The sequence below is a fragment of the Leiobunum rupestre genome, chromosome 9 (genome assembly GCF_980474605.1).
Source record: "Leiobunum rupestre chromosome 9, qqLeiRupe1.1.hap1, whole genome shotgun sequence".
Classification (NCBI taxonomy): Eukaryota; Metazoa; Arthropoda; class Arachnida; order Opiliones; family Sclerosomatidae; genus Leiobunum; species Leiobunum rupestre.
In genome coordinates, this window is record NC_143392.1 from 12,600,864 (window position 1) to 12,618,533 (window position 17,670).

The following is a 17,670-nucleotide window of genomic DNA, read 5'->3' on the forward strand; positions in this document are numbered from 1 at the left end:
AGGAGGAGGGTGGCGTGGGCGGTGTGGGCGGTGGGCGGAGGAAGAAGCGACGGAAGGAAGCGGAAAGCGTCGGCTCAGCCGCTCTCAAATCTCTCGTCCGATCCTTTAGGCGCCTTATTACGGGCCCTCCTCGTGCTCCGCTAGATGGGGCCACGTATCTGCTCTTTCTTTCCGCGGGGAAGCCGACTTAACGCCGCGAATCCGGAGTGGCTTCCTCGCGACGCCAGTTTCCACTTTTAAGCCCTTTTTTAGGAGTCATCTCCAGCCCGACAAACGGCGACTCAGCGGATAGCGGCGAGGGAAGTCGCGGAAGGAGGTAGAGTTTGCGCGTCGCCGGTGTCCGGTGGGAGGGCGTCCGGATCATCCATTTGGGAAGGAAGCGGCGGATTTTAGGAAGACGAAGAAGAGCCTTATCGGGCAATTAGAACGAAACCCCTTTTGGCCGCCACCAGCGCCATCTCCCGCCGATCATCCTCCCCTCCTATTCTTCGGCGGCTGACTGAGGGCGCGGGGATCAGGCTCAGTGTCAGCAAACAGCCGGGAATTAAGCTAATAGTGGAGCCTCCATTCGGCCCACCTTACTCGCTCCAAAATTGGACCGTTATTTTTTATTGATTATTTCGAGCTTTGGGGTTCGATTACTGAAAGTCGCGATGAATTTATAATAATCTGCTAGGCTAATACCCAAGGCACCACCTTAGGCCCGAGTCATCTAGTCACTTATAATGCCTTTAAACAGGTGGTCGGTTTACATTGCGTAGGAGGGGTGGAAGATAGAGGGGGAAGGAAAAACGTCACGAGATTGCACTTCAGTCGCGTAGGAAGTCGTCAATTTTAGAGAACCAACGACATACCGGGATGATTTGGGTTTTTTAAACGGGGAGGAGCTTACACTTCGGCAAGAGGAGCCGGGTTCGATCCCAACTTGTGGCACTGGGTGAAAACTCGGAACAATTCCTTCCGCGTTGATTTTGCAAGTTCTCTCCCCACTGGTTAAAGGGGTTTTCCCCCGAGATCTTCGGTTTCCCCTTCCATAAAAACTTGTTGAGGTTAACGGCAATAGTGAGTGTAGGGAGCTGTTGGCTCGCGTGGCATGAAGGGCTTGCCACCACCCTCCTACGCATTGTAACCCGGTTACCTGAATTAATGGCTTAAATAAATTGATGACTTAGGCCTAAGGTGGTGCCTTGGGTATTAGCCTAGCTGATTATTATTATTATCATCTTGAAATATATATATTCTTAGGTGGTTTCTTTTCGCTTGTTCCGGGATTTCCTAGTAGGGCAAGAAGAGTAAGGCTATGACGTCATTTTACTGCGGTTCTGTGGTGGTGAATAGTTCGAGTCGGAGTAAAAACGTTTTTCCAAAATGGCTGTCTGTGGCCTTTTTAGCAGATAAATTCTGGCTAGCAGACGACAAAATCGGATTTACTCTCTTTAAACCTCCTTTTCAGAAGGATATTTTGTTTTGTAGTCAGCCTGACTAGTGAGCCTCCTATCTTAATTTATTTTAGAAGTCACAGACTAGTGGGGGTAAAAATGGGGGAATAAAATCAAGGGCAGCCAACATTTTGCTTTACCCGTCAGAATTAAAATAGGAATTTATTATCACTTGAGTTACGTGACTTTGGCCGATCACCATTTTGTTTAAATAAAACGGGTTTGAGGAATTATGAATTTATGATACGCCATATTTTCCATTATTTATGAATATTTAGATAAATTTTTCACTAGTCGAATTGATTAGTGAGCCCCCAGATTTCGATTATTTTAGTAGTCAGTGCATTTATTTTAGTAGTCAAATGAAGTGACTAGTGCCTTTTGTCCAACCTAGCTGGCCATGATACTCCAGAACGAGCGAATAGTTTATGGGCCTGAGTAATTATCATCGCCGGAACAGGCGAATAATACGTTTTAGGGTATAAAGAGTACACTTTTAGTCCGAGAACAGGCGAAAAGCAATCACCTCTTGTTGGAAGTGTAGAAGAAAATGAAAAAATAGTTGTTAAAAAATAATCGGGCATAATAAATATTTTACATATTGACGAACATTGCTGTTAAAATTTGATAATGAAAAACTATTTGTAAGTCCAATGTTACAAACTTTGAAGGAGATTCTTCGCCTTTATCAGCCACCTTAGTGTCGTGGCTGCTTTTACGTCACCTGATTCGGCTACGTTTCAACAGAGGGCGTTGCGACAATCATTAAAAAAAAGTTATTGGACTTTAGATTATCATCTGCTAAATGTAATTTTTGGGTTACGTTAAAATAATTATGAAATTTCGTCTTCTAGAATAGTAGGTAAAAATCGGCTGCTATAAAATTAAAAGAACTATTTAAATTTCTACCACCCGAAATAAAATTAAGAATAGGAAAATTAAGCCCGAATTAAAAAACGCGTAGAATTAACGTGTACGATAAACAGTCTGCGCGCAACAAAGCTACGTCCCCAACTTAGGATTAACCGTCCACGCTTAATAACTCATTTCATTTTTCATTAAATTTCTGAAAAGATTTCGGTAAACGAAGATGGGCAAAAGGAAAAGGGTGGAGGCGGAGGTGTGAGATGCGAAGACCGGAAGTGTCGCCATGGTTACGGCCCATCGGCCATCGATCCTCTCCCGATCCCCTCCGCTCCCTTCAAATATCCCCCCAAAGAATCCTCGTGCAGAAGCCATCTCGGAGAAGAGTTCCAAAGCAGTCGGTAAGACACAAGTAAGACTCGGGTAATCTGGAAAAGCGCCACCAAATCGATTTTTAAAGCGCTAAAGAAATAACGGCTAAAGCCGGTAGAACGAACGCAAAGATGAAAATAGGTTTTCTTCTATTACACCGGCGTTGGGCGGGGAAGCCGAACGCGAAGATGAAAATAGGCTTTCTTCTATTACAGCGGCGTTGCGCGGGGAAGCCACCCCGAGGCGAATGACGCCTTTATACCGTCTTTAGTTTTCCATATCAGAAAACGGGGTTTGCCTCTACCACTAAAGAGACCGAAGGAGAGGTTACCTGATAGCCCGTTTCCCACTTTTAATAGTAAGGCGGTAAGTAAAGTCTCCGTCGATACGTATACGCCATAATACTACCAGATAACGCTAACCGAAATGGAGGAATGATAGCGGAGGGACGGGATCATTCTGTTCTTCCTATTCGTTACTTAGCCTATAAGTCGAGCTGGGATGAAAACGGCTAAATAAGGTGTAGATTTCAAAACTGCGTAGCTCCGAGGCATCTTTTATTTATAGGTTTCGTCAGCAGGGGTCGCCTCGACGGGTAGACAGCGCGGGAGATCGCGTTTCACGTCTTTTTTTTCCGCTTACAGAATCTCGTGACGGCTCGGACGTCTTATCTGCTGGTTTGGCTTTTAGGACGACTTTACACACGCGACCGTATAATATCGTATTATCGCCTACCAACGTAAAAGCGACATCTAGTTTCTGAATACGAGACTACGTTCTGAAAATGGCCTTTCTTGCCAAAAGTATATTTTATAGAAACAGCTTTAACGGTGGTGCATGCCGGGAAATACATTTTTTTTCCCGCGTGACGCGTCGAATTTTAATGGAATATGGATCCATTTCGATTGGAATAGCAACCCCGAGATGGGATTTATTACGATTTATACGCGATTAAAATGTATTCAATTTTAGAAATTTTAAAAGGCAAACCCAAATCTACCAGAAAGGAATAACATTTTTATTTACTTTTCCCAAAGTAAACCGTGAAGAACTGACGATAATGACTCGATCCAATACCCAAATTTGGATCCAACTCTAATCGAGACAAAATCAGTTTCAATTTATTTTGTTTCGATCAAAATAACTCTTCTCAAATTGGAATAAAGTTGAATTTAATACATTGCAATTGGATCAAATATGACCCATTTAGAAAATAAATTTTTAATTTGGATCTGATCAATTTTTGATATAATTTTGGAATCCAAATTGAAAGGAAAGGTTCGAAAGAACATAATATTTTTATTATAATTGATATTATATTGACTATAATTCTCAATATTTTACCACCGAAGAAAATAGAGTGTTACCGATTTCGCGTTCTGAAACTTCCGATTAGGCCTAGCAATCACTTGGCCACACACTATTAATTGAAACCGTTATGCTTTTTACCAAGTTGTCTCCAAGGATCCGACATTGAATCAGTCACAATGTTTAAAATTTAAAAACACAAACTCTGGCGAAATTTATGATAATCATGACTAGACGTAGCAACGTTTCCCAATTTAGTCGCTTCTCATAAATTCCTCAATAATTTATTTGTACAATCCACGTACGCTGACTGATTTTTTCCCCCCATAGATTAGCTTGTTTTAGACATGAACCAAATTAATCTCAAATATCTCAGATTAAAAAGTAAAATTCGGGCTCCATTGTGACTAAGTTTCTCTAATTACGATTAAAATTTCATTTAAATCGGTTAACCTTTACCACGCCTACGTCCTAACAAACATTTCGCCATTTGAAGAAAGCTTCGCTCTCTATATCGCTCGCTTCGCTTCAATAAAATACACGAATGTCAAAAAAGAAAAGAGGCTCCGAAGAACTAGAAGACAAAGAAATAATGAAAAAATGTTGGTACACTGAAAACTTGTTTCCGCGCTCAAAAGTAAAATACGGGAAAAGGGAGCGAGCTAGACAGACTACAGCGGCGGCAGTTGGGGAAAAGTCAATTTTTGTCGGTTGGAAATGGGGGGAGGCGGACACACGCGAAATGCCGAAAGAGAATCAAATGTTTTCGGCGCGGGCGCAGACTTTGTAAAGAGGCCTTTGCCGCTTTTTAGGAGTTTATTATTAGGCGCGTTTGTTTGAACGCCGGTGAGCAGGTTGCGAGCGGGGATCTCTCAATTTCCCGCGGGAGGAGCGGACGATTGCGGAAGCCGAAAGTAGGAAAAACGCGTCCAAGGCTTAGCGCCATACCTCCTCCGAAAGAGAGGAGACGCGAAACGAAGTTCGCAATTTGCAAAAGGAGAAAATTCGTCGCCGCGAAATTGCCAACAAATGGAGGGGAGCTAGCCTCGCCGCTCTCTGATAATTCGCCCCAGCAATTTGGTCTTCTTTTTTTAACCCCGCGACCAGAGCGAGAGAGAGAATTGCGTGCCGAGGCTTAAGGTCCGTTGAGGCAAACGCCGCTACTTTTGTCGTAAATTTCATTACGGAGCTTTCGGGGCGCGTCGTGGTGTCTCTGCCAGAGTGCGAGATGGAACGGGACTCCATTGTAAAGGTACTGGCCAACGAAAAACAAATTAAGAATTTGGAAGCGAAGAGCGCGACCTAGCGGCGACGCCGGCAATCATATTAATGACTTTGCTTTGTGCGAAAATTAATATGATTTTATCCATTGAGTGTTTTTGGAAGGGGAAACAATGTAAATTAGAAATATTCCATATGACGCTAAAAGAACGTTTACCAGAGTTCGTCTATTCCTAAAAGAGTAAGCCTTGCATCCGTTATTAAGCGATGCGACGTCTCCTGGTGGCCATGCCCCTAACTAGGCATTTCGCCAACGCTATGTAACAATACAACATGGTACTGGCCCCAGGGCCGTAACCAGGGGGGGCGGTCGGGCCGTGCCCACCCTGGACCGTATGGTTGTATGTACAATTATTTTTTTTTTATTTGTTTCCATTGTGTGCCCACCCTGAAATCAAATCCTGGTTACGGTGCTGACTGGCCCACTGGGCAACAGTGTTTCCACTTTGCGGCGAAAAAGGGCGTTTTCGGCGAAAACTGTCTCGGTGGGCACCATTAATTTTAAAACTGGCGAAAAAGCGGCGGAAACCATTGAAAACGGCGCAAATTGCGGCGAAAATATTTTTCGATATTTTCATTCAGAAAAACTAAAAAATCGTCGTCTCTGTAGTCCCTCTACTCTGCCCCCTATGCCCGCCAATTCAATTTTTATATATACCAATAAAAAATGTATAACATTTGAAGAAATAAAATGTTTTTTTTTTATATAAAAAAATATTGCCCAAATCTAAGATTGGAAATAAAGAGAAGTAAAATATGCAGTGAAACTCACGAAAAAAATTAAGGTAAATCTATGGAGGGAAATTGCGGCGAAAACGGCGGCGAAAATCGACTATAGAACCGGCGAAAACTGGTAAAATTGCCCCTAAAATAGGCGAAAATCTCTACCGCAGAGTGGAAACACTGCTGGGCAATAAAACATCTTCAAGGAAATTGACAAGAAGTAATATTTCTGTGAGCCAGGACCTGCAAGTTACTGTTTATATAGTGCTGGTTGAAATAATGGAAACTTTTCACCTGTACGGTATTGGGTGCTTGCTCGTAGCGTCCTAAGCATACGTCATAGCTAAGTCCTGCCTTGAATCGCCCGCCGTGACATTAATTTGACGTCACAGATCACGAGGCAAAACGCCACATTATCCCGCGAAATAATAACGTGACCGCCATTAGTGACTTAACGTCAATGGCGGACCCATTACGCGTTACCATGGCAACGAACACAAGCCACACATACGAGTAAGCTAAGAATGCAAAAAGTGTTTCCTTTTATCCAGGTAGCTTTATTTTGACGAATTAAGGCTTCGCAAAAGCACGACGTTCTATTTACAGGTGAAAAGTTACCATTATTTCAACAAGCACTATAATGTATAAACAGAGACTTGCAGGTCCTGGCTCTCGGAAATATTACTTCTTTGCGATTTCCTTGAAAATGTTTTATTGAAGCACCTATTGAAGTGTTAATTGTAAACACCTAGTGTTGACCGTACTTCCCGTCATTTCATTGGTCGCTGGGGAAGACGCAAAAATAGGCTCCGCCTTTCGCTTCTTGATAGGGGACCATAGTGTAATGCTAGAGTTAAATATTCATGGTTGAAAGCATAAATACAGTTATAAGAGAATTAAGCCTAAATTGCGCGATTTTAAAAGTTAGGATAGTTCGCAAATCGCTCATACGGGGTTACTGGCGCTGGCGGCAGCCCCTAAGATGGCGGCGAAAATTCAAACCCAAACACCTGGCGTTATTTTTCGTTTCAACTTTTTTGGCCAAAAGCTATTTTCTTCAAGACAAAAAAAAGGTACGTGTTAGTATATTGAACGTCTTGTTAATCTTTTGATACGGAAATAAGGCCATATTTTGAAAAGCTTAGCCGTTCCCCTTTAATGGTGAATTAATTAGCGCTGAGCTCATCCAAATGAACTTTAGAGAGTAATAGGAATTTTATCTCGGGATATGTTAGGGCTACTCACTTTCTGTGATATTATGACAACCCAATCGCAGAAATTCCGTGAGCAAGGCTATAACGAGCGTGGCGCTGCACTCATACAGTTTTTTATATTGGCTCCAATGCAACAACTATTGTAAAATTAATATTCCGCTAGGGGCGCTCAAACCATACAGATATCCTTTGCTCGTAGGTTAACATAGAAACTTCAACGAATGGGTTGGCCGCTATAGCGCGAGATCAAAGTTGGCCGTGCTTCCGGACTCGCGAATAGTTTACACCTATTTTTAATGCCTCTTGAAAGCTAAATTTTAATTTGTTTAACCATAAGTCTATAATATTGTTCCATAAGTTTTTCACTTTGGGGAATATTTTAGAATATTTCACAAGAAGAAAATATCCCCCTAGCGAGGCGCTGTCAAACGCTACGTGTGACGCAAAACTGCGACGAAGCCCGTAATGCAGTTTGTGTTGTGAATAGCTCTCAGTCAAACTTTTGCATGTGAAAAGTAGAAAGTTTCACACTTATGTAACAATATTATACACTTATGGTTTAACGTACGATGGCGCAAGCGAAAATCGCGGCTGCAAAACACGCCCGTTACTATACAAATTGTCAGGGCCGTTACAATATTCCTAGTGTACAGATGTAATTTCCTATCACGACTTATTTAATTAAAAAGCTTTCAAAGTCAACAGTAACGCTTACTTGGGCAAAATAATGATGAATTATCGAATCGGATCGTGAAATTGTCTGTTCAAGTAACTGATTATTAACATTATTATTAATATAACCTTGCTTATTTTATTCTTAATACCACCACATTGACAAATTAATAGAAGGACTAGCAAATCCATACATTTCGCTAGTTTAATATTCTACGGTTTTGTTTACTAAATTGGTAAGTCAAATTCAAATTCAGCCAATTCTATTATACCCAAAAAAATCAAATTTGAAAAAATATTACCACTAGAGACGAATCGAATGTTTTTGATAATAAATTTAATGTTCCTTTTCAAAAATTAGTCCAATTTTTTTTTCACAACTTAAGTTTAAACTTTATCTACATAAAATAGTGCCTACATATTTTAGGTTCCCTGTGAATAAAATATGTGGTAATACTTATGTTAATTATCTTACTTATGATAAGATAAGAGTGGAGTTGGGAGTTCCTAATAGGCTTCTTCTAAATTATTAATTCTCAATTCTTACAAGTGTTAATATAATTTTATTTTTGAAATTTTATTTAAAATTTAATTAATTTCATAATTGTTTGTATTTTCCTGGTAACGAATAATGTATAGGCTATGAATGGGTTGTTATTTGCGAAATAAATATTATTAATATTATTAATATCGCGTTTCTTTTGATACTTGTAAAAAGTAAGAAATATTATATCTACAGACAAATTACGCGGTTGATTAAATACAAATTATACAAAATATGTTTGCGAGTGACAATGCAACAACAATGTTAAAAATATAAGCGTACGATTTGTCATAAAGAAGGCTAACATGGGTTGATCAAATGTCCATCCATCCTACCACAAACCCAACATATCAAGCATTTACTGAAGAATCTCTATATTTAGCTCCAATATTTGAACAAAAGGGTTAAAACCGGTTCCCAGGAGGGATAAAAAAGCGACACAACTGAAACCGAATTATAACAAATATGGATGGACAACAATTCCTTTTGATCCCCAGATTTGAATACAAAAAAATCGTCCTGGGTGTAGTGGCGGCTCCACTCAATCGCGTTAAAGCGATCGCTTTTTCATGAGCAGCCGATTATAAATGGTTAAGAGGAGGAGAGAGTGGTTGGAAATGATCCCACGGCAGCGATGGGGAGCCATATTGCTCCCTTGGCTGCCGCCGGTCAGTGGCGCCCCTCGACGACGAACCCCCGAACCAAATTGGCAGCTAGCAGAAATCGCGTCTCACGCGCACGCGTTACAGTTTATAAAAGACCGGATTATACCGTGTGCCGTCATCCCAATTGCCAGAACACTGGTAACTGAGCCCGTGGAAGATTAAATCGCAAAAAACCATCTTCATTTCACTCCTCCGGTCCATTCGACCGAATCCCATTGGAACGATTTTTCCCCGTCAAATCTAGCCAAATTGCGCGGGTTTCAATCCACAATTGTCTTCAATTGAAATCGACATTTACTTTAACCTAACCTAACTCAAAATTTCCCAATCAACCCAAACCATATTTTGAAAAAGTTGCCGGTTATTTTCGGTCGAATGGGATATTTCGTTCATTTGATCCTCCTATTCCATTATAATAATCCCGAAATTAAAATCATTTTCCTCACATCCCAAAATTTCCTTCGTTTTTACCCGGGGTTTGAATTAGTAAAATCTGAAGTTGATAATATAAGAAATAAGTATCCAACTAGACCCTTAAAATTTCCCTGTATCACGGCTCAAAAGTTACCGAGTTCATTGATGCGAAAAGATACTACACTTTGATCTTAGCCCAGTGATTTAGAACCTTATTAAATTTAAAAATAAATTCAATACGAAGTCATCTATTTTGCTGGTACGAAAAGATCCTACACTTTGATCTTAGCCAAGCTACTTAGTAGCTTATTAAATTTAAAAATAAATGCTATACGAAGTCATCTATTTTGCTGTTACGAAAAGATACTACACTTTAATCTTAGCCAAGCTGCTTAGAAGTTAATTAAATTTAAAATTTAAATTCTAAAGGAACACATCCTATTTTCCTGATGCAAAAATATGCTACACTTTGATATTATTCATCTACTTTGCTCAAAACCAAATAGTTTAACGATGCCAATTTACACATAAAGGTATTATTTATTTTATTTGTTCTAAAAAGCATGTTACAGAACTAGCAAAACTCTATACAGTAAAAACAAAATTGTATAAAATTTCAACCTTTTCGGAAAAATGTTGCTGTATTTATCGCATCAGTACAGAACACAGATTACAAGTTTATCGTACTCCTAGCTCTACCAATTAATAAATTGCGCACGTATTTGAAATAGCAACACACTACGGTGTGTTATCACCCAATAATCGCGGTAATTAAAAATGCGTCGTTAATTTAAACTTCATTGAAAATAAATTTACAACAGGTTGAAAGGTGAGAAATTATCGAAGCTCAAAAAATGGCAATCAGTATTCAGTAAACAAGCTAAAAATCACGCGTGGCGAGGCTTTCGCGTAATATACAAGCCACCCCTCTCACTATATGCAAAACGTGTTTTTGCCTATGGTCCAGTGGCGCACGTCACTATGGTCAGCCGACCATGAAAAGAGCCCCACTCCCTAATAAAAAGGACGGCGTGGTCCCCCTCTTTCGAAACAAGGGTGTTGAAGAAAACCCCGCGGAGGTTCAACAGGGGTCCTTCGTCAATTTCTATTATTTGAAAACCAGGGTTTTTTCTTAATATCGAAAAAATAAAAATATTTTATTTAAATTGATTTTAATAGATTTTTTGATTTTAACAGCTTTCGGAATTTAATAGCTTTTGAATTTTAATATCTTTTATTTACTTAGATTTTTTTATTTTAGTTAGATTTTAGATTATAATAGATTTTTGATTTTAATAGATTTTTTGATTTCAAAGATTTTTTAATTTTAATAGATTTTTTATTTTAATAGATTTTTTATTTTAATAGATTTTTTGATTTTAATAGATTTTTTAATTTTAATAGATTTTTAAATTTTAATAAATTTTTGTTTTTAATAGGTTTGTTGATTTTAATAGATTTTTTGATGTTATTGATTTTTGAACGTTTTTGGTCTTTCTTCATTTTAAATTTAATTAATAATGTGAGTTCAGCGGTAACGCAAACTAAATTTTAAATTTATCGTGATTAAATTTAATTACTAATTATAAACTAAATTTAAGTTTGCTCTAAATTGACATTGCTATAGCGCCTACCCTCGAACATTTCCATAAATACATTCAAGGATAATAGGTGATTTAAATAAATTATATTTTATATCAAATCAATGATTTTTTAGAAATCACACAATTTATATCGCTGCTTTTTTGAAAATAACATGATCCAAATCAAAGATTTATTAAAAAATAATATGATTAAAATCAATCAGATTTAAATCAATGGTTTTTTATATCAAATGATTTAAATCAATTATTTTTATACCAAATGATTTAAATCAATTATTTTTATACCAAATGATTTAAATCAATTATTTTTATACCAAAGGATTTAAATCAATGATTTTTTATTTCAAATGATTTAAATCAATGATTTTTTATTTCAAATGATTTAAATCAATGATTTTTTATTTCAAATGATTTAAATCAATGATTTTTATTTCAAATTATTTAAATCAATAGTTTTTAAAAAATTACATGATTTAAATCAATGATTTTTTATTTCAAATGATTTAAATCAATGATTTTTTATTTCAAATGATTTAAATCAATTATTTTTATACCAAAGGATTTAAATCAATGATTTTTTATTTCAAATGATTTAAATCAATGATTTTTTATTTCAAATGATTTAAATCAATGATTTTTTATTTCAAATGATTTAAATCAATGATTTTTTATTTCAAATGATTTAAATCAATGATTTTTTATTTCAAATGATTTAAATCAATGATTTTTTATTTCAAATGATTTAAATCAATGATTTTTTATTTCAAATGATTTAAATCAATGATTTTTTATTTCAAATGATTTAAATCACATGATTTAAATAAAATCATTTTGAAACCGAGAACCCGGTTTACGACCATTATCAGAATGGTCCAACCCTGCCATTATCGAAACGCGACCACTATCGCATTTATGGAATGTCCCCCGTATGGTAGACTAATGGTTTTATAGAAGGGAGACGGTGGGGGTCCTGGGGCCCCCGAGGCGAGTATTATGGTTGGATAACGTGGGAATTGGGGCGAACTTGGGAACACTATTCTGGCACGTGTTGACTTCAATGACCGCTGAGGGGGTTTCGCCTATAACGGGGGGGGGGGTGCGGGGGGGCAGGAGAACCGTCTTTCTTTCTTTCACGATGGCACCCAAAAAAATGCCCCAACCCCTCTCATTTCTCCGTGTATTTTCTGAAGAGCTACATCGTGTTACGATGCGCTTTTTCTATGTTAATCAGATCAATTGTGTCGCTCTTTCCATAATATGTCATGCGACGTATGTTTCGTAACATATTATTGTAGGCGTTCCTTCAATATTCACGAATTTGCATAAATGTAAACGAAGAAACGTTGCTTACGTTTGAATTTTTCTTAATCTACTGGATCCATGATTTTTCATTTATATTCAATGCCTTTAAAATTATTTTATTTCATTAAAACGACTAGTCTAAGTAGTGATTGGTAGAAAACGTTATGGGATCGAAATTGGAAAAAAACTGCGAATGCTGATTTTATTCCATTTCATTATATATTATTTAATACCACATTTTCTTAAAGGCGGAATTTTTTACGCTTTGATTGTTGTTAAAAACCTTGAACTTTGTCTGTTAGATCGATATACGTTTATAATGAAGAAAAATCGGTATCGATTTGTCATATCCTTTTAAAAATCGGTATCGATTTGATATATCCTTTAAAAAATCGGTATCGATCTGTCATATCCTTTAAAAAATAGGTATCGATCTGTCATATCCTTTAAAAAATAGGTATCGATTTGTCATATCCTTTAGAAAATAGGTATCGATATCGATTTGTCATATCCTTTAAAGAATCGGTATCGATATCGATATAATGTATCCTTTAAAAAAATCAGTATCTATATCGATTTAACGTATCGTTTAAAAAATCGATATCGATATCGATTTGACGTATCGTTTAAAAATAGGTATTGACATTGATTTGTAATATAGTTTAAAAAATAGGTATCGATTTGATGTATCGTTTAAACATAGGTATTGACATTGATTTATAATAGTTTATAAAATAGGTATCGATTTGACGTATCGTTTGAAAATAGGTATCGGCATTGATTTGTAATATAGTTTAAAAAATAGGTATCGATTGGACGTATCGTTTAAAAATAGGTATCGGCATCGATTTGTAATATAGTTTAAAAAATAGGTATCGATTTGTCATATCCTTTAAAAAATCGATATCGCCATCGATTTGTCGTATCGTTTAAAAAAATCGCTTGCAGTAGCGAAGCCAGGATTTGGATTCGGGGGAGAGGGAGCGCACAATATTGAAAAAAGTAAAAAATAAAAAGATTTGTACGTACGATCATACGTTTCGGGAGGGGGGACTGGGTAATAGTATACTATTGTTTAAATTACGATATCGGTTAACGCTAAGTCTATTGTCAGTAGTTAAGTTTTAATTTAATTAGATTGTTAAAAATGGGGATGTTCTTTCAAACAAAATAAAAAGATTTTTTCCCACACAATCACTGGAAAAATGTTCCTTGCCTCATTATTGAGAAAAAAAACATCTAATCGAGACTGATGCATACGGACAACTATCGCCATCTATATCAACTAGCTAAATTATAGACTTGATTTGTCGTTAAACGCTTCACTATTGCCATCTATTATTAAGCCGGTAAGCTATATTTTCGTTCAAATGCACCACTATCGCCACCTATAGTTGCATTTAGGAACTACATTCCCACAACTATCGATTTTTCCATCGAAGTAACCACTTATTTTTATCGCTTATTTTTATTCTTACTCTTTTCACACTATCCATCTGTAAAAATATATAAATTAAATACACGATAAATATAAAATATAAGTTTAGCAGTCATTCTGTCATCGGATAGAGGGCGACACAGTCGTGACTTTCCTTTCCCTCGGCTTCTCCGCAACTTTCTCCTTCTCTCAGCTTCCCGCATCCCAAGGGTCAGGGATGATGGGAGGATATTCGTGACAAACGCGGCAGAAATTGATGGAAATTTACGAGAAACTCGTGTCTATTTTTGCTTTCATCAATCCCAAAAACCCATTAATTTCAAATAAAAACGTCTAAAAATAGTTCCATTTACGTTTATCAATAAAATAGTTTTGACAAATGGTAAAAGTTGGGGGTTTCGTTATCGGTAAGAAATATTACTTCATGTTAAGAATAATTCATTTTAGACCAAAACCGCTTCGTGCATTACGAATTTAAACAAGTTAAATCGAAGTCCATAGTCCAAGGTCTTATCAGAAGTATATAATCTCACTTTTTCGAGAGAAGTATTAAGCTAGCTCGCAAAAATTAAATACGTACGAGCGTTGCCAACCGTACTATAACCAGGAAACTATATAGGTATATACTTGGAATGTCTAAGGAAGATTTTTACGGCCGTGATGAAGTTCGTAGAAATGGGCGTGTCTTAAAGCGGGTAAACTCACGATAAAAACTCTCGCGCCTCGCTACCCTAATTCGACGAAAACTCGTCATTAAGCCTAGTCATGGTTATTATATTATTAGCTTACCTGATTATCTCTTTTATAACCATACAAATACCCGAAATTAGGTATCACTACACTTCTTTCGCGAAGAACATTATAATTACTTTAAAATATTAAGTGCGATAACAAATTGAGGTTTTTAAATCCATTGTTTTATAAGCCTTTTTTTGGGCGGGAAGATCGCCTATTTGTTACCATGACGACGCATTCTTTTCGCGTCAAACCTCGAGCCAATGAATTTGAAATGTCGTGTTACGTCTTACACTTGACGTAGTTAAGCCCCGCCTTTTTCTCGACGCGCTTTCCTATCACCGTCCCAATGGAACCTTAGACATTCCAAGTGTATACCTCTATAGTTTCCTGCTATAACTATATTATATTTCGATAATATTACCTTTCAATTTTCTCTCTACTATAATTTCAATCGCGTACTATATAGTACGCGTTTTGCGATAATTTTACTATATTTGCGATATTTGCGATATTTGTGCGATAATTAAAAAAACATTTAGAAAGTAACTCTCTGTTAACTTAAGAACGCAGTTTCCAGTCTGTTATATTACTCCTAGTAGGCTAAAAATGGAAATATTATACTCCTTGGAGTATTTGGTTTGTACCTTCTTAGACACGCAACTAATCAAGCGTTTTGTAGGAATGAAATAGGCCGTGGAACTTGGAAGTAGGTGACAAAATATATATGTGAGTATGGCCAACTATGATCATGTGCTACCATGGTATAGCGAGTATTCAAAGTCGGCCTTAGGTTTTGGGTTTTGATACTATAATTTCAGTTTTGGGACCTGGCAAAGCTGATATATACATTCGGAGGTTTGAGGAAGTTTTCACTGGAAGCAATTTTCGCGTTAAAATTCGGAAGCATACACCTCATCAAGGTTCAAAATCTTCCACGTATAACACTCCCTCTAGTGATGTAAAATGTAAATATTACAATGCCTAGTGATATTTATTTAATAATAAACCATATTGTATCAATGAAATAGTTTTCGAAAATCAGTATTATGACGTATTTATTTCTGCACTATTTATTTTCTGAATAGTCAGCGGAGGTTTACGAAGAGGCATGTTGGCAGCTCCAAGACAGCTATTATCTCCAAAACGCGTCTTCCCAACGTAACCCTCGACTATTAGCGCCACCTTTTGAAAACGCAGAATGACTTTAGGTACACATTACGTCACAGACTTTTAAAATATTATTATACCCACAAATACCGTCCGGAAAAACCAGCCGGATAATGTTTTATTCTGAAAAACAATTGAATATAAAATCGCGTGTCCTACCTGTTTTGGTGAGCCGAAGAGGATGCGATTCGTGATTGGCTAGCGGATACTTGGAACTAGCAGACGAATGAACTGGCGAGTTGGCAGAGATTAACTGCGTCTTTTCCCTGCTGGAAGGCGGTAGGGTGGCGTCCGAAGCTGAAAGTGGTCAAGGACTCGGTGTCAAATAAAACCTTGGTTGCATAACGTAGCTTCCTTATTCATCCAAGATAAAACCATACGTAACATAATCACTCATAAGCACGGTGTTCCAAAATATCACTTTTTTCGGATACCGTTAATACCACTGGTAAATAATGGTAAATATTGGTTTATATTGTAAAATAATATGTGAAATCAAGAAAATAATTTAAAAAAAGATTATATCAACTTTGGAAAGGTTTTATCTCCTTAAATGTAGGTTTAAGTTTTAAATTTACCATTATATACCACTTTTCGCATTTTAAACCATAAAGTTATTTACCATATTTACCATATTATTAACAACCCGTTAAATACCACTTCGGAACACTGCATAAGCAGAACTTTTTTTTTTTCAAAAATAATAAACTTTATTTTGGTGCACATGACAACTAGGTCTTCGCACCATACACACCCTGATACAGATACTCAAAAACAAAAGGAAAAGAAAAATATATATACAGAAAGATAAAAGTTGGCAGTCCTTTCTACTGTTTTCTTTTTTTTTCCGCTGTGTTTTTAACAAAAAAACAAAACAAAAAAATAAAAATAAAAAATGACTATTTATGTCTGCTTTGTATTCTACTTGCGCTTTAAAAAATACTGGCCATAAGCAGAACGTTTAAAAATTTAAGCCACCGATTAGATGGTGCCACTAAGTACTAAGGAAAATTAGCTATTTCCACCAATGGGAAAGCGGTGAAAGGCTGTTCCTTTCACCTTCTTTTCTATTGGGCAATGAAGAAGCGTGATATTTCTTCCGCTTTCCGAGTGGTGGAAATAGTACTTAGTGGCGCCATCTAATCGGTGGTTGCTGTTAAAAAATTCACAAATAATTCCTTTTCTGATTATTAAAAAATAAATACAAAATTCCTCCATTAGTTGGTACAGCTGGTACAAATATTTGATTGACTTAAATTCATATGAAATGGTCTTTCATTTGTAGGTACCCTATCACAGTTCAGCCTGGCTTTGAGCAAATATAATATAGACCTCGTACCCTAGATTCGAATTTTTGGGAGCTTTCGGATGGACAGTTTTGTAACGAGGCGTATATCCACTACCGGCACGTGACCTCCGAAAAATCGGCCTCCATCGGGCGCTGCCATTGTCCTATCACCGCCAACTTTGATGACGTGCTGTTCGCGCAACAATACGTCATCAAAGTTGGCGGTGGTCTTATAGTTGGTTACCATCGTAACTACGGATCTAATTTTTTCGGAGTTCCGGCAGGAAGTGAGTAAACGCGCTAAGCAGTTATTTCGAATCGAGGGTACGATATTTATATTATCTTTGCACGAATTAAGTCTGTCGCCATAAATTGTGCTCGTTTGCAATATCGTCTTCCCTTCTACAATTTTCGATGACGTGTTGTTCAATGGGTTTCTATGTCAGCTAGGAGCAACAAACACAAGGAGAACGCAGCTAGCCTTTAAACACGCTAACTCAGTGTTGTGTACAAATTTCATTGGACGAGCCTTTACGCTGAGCGTTTTACGGGCGAGGGGGAAGACAATTTTGGAATTTTCCCCTTCCGACGGCAGCAGGCGCTAAAGCGTCTAACCAATGAAAACTGTACGCAAGAA

At 37.2% G+C, this 17,670-nt stretch overlaps 1 protein-coding gene across 1 annotated transcript in view; it reads right to left on the reverse strand.

Moving 5' to 3' along the window:
- LOC149926574 (transcriptional regulator Erg-like) overlaps nt 1–17,670 on the reverse strand; it is a 76,167-nt gene that overhangs the window by 41,627 nt on the left and 16,870 nt on the right. The window contains exon 4 of the mRNA XM_090157716.1: nt 15,905–16,042. Coding sequence (XP_090013842.1) covers nt 15,905–16,042 — 138 coding nt within the window. The remainder of the gene's footprint in view (nt 1–15,904; nt 16,043–17,670) is intronic.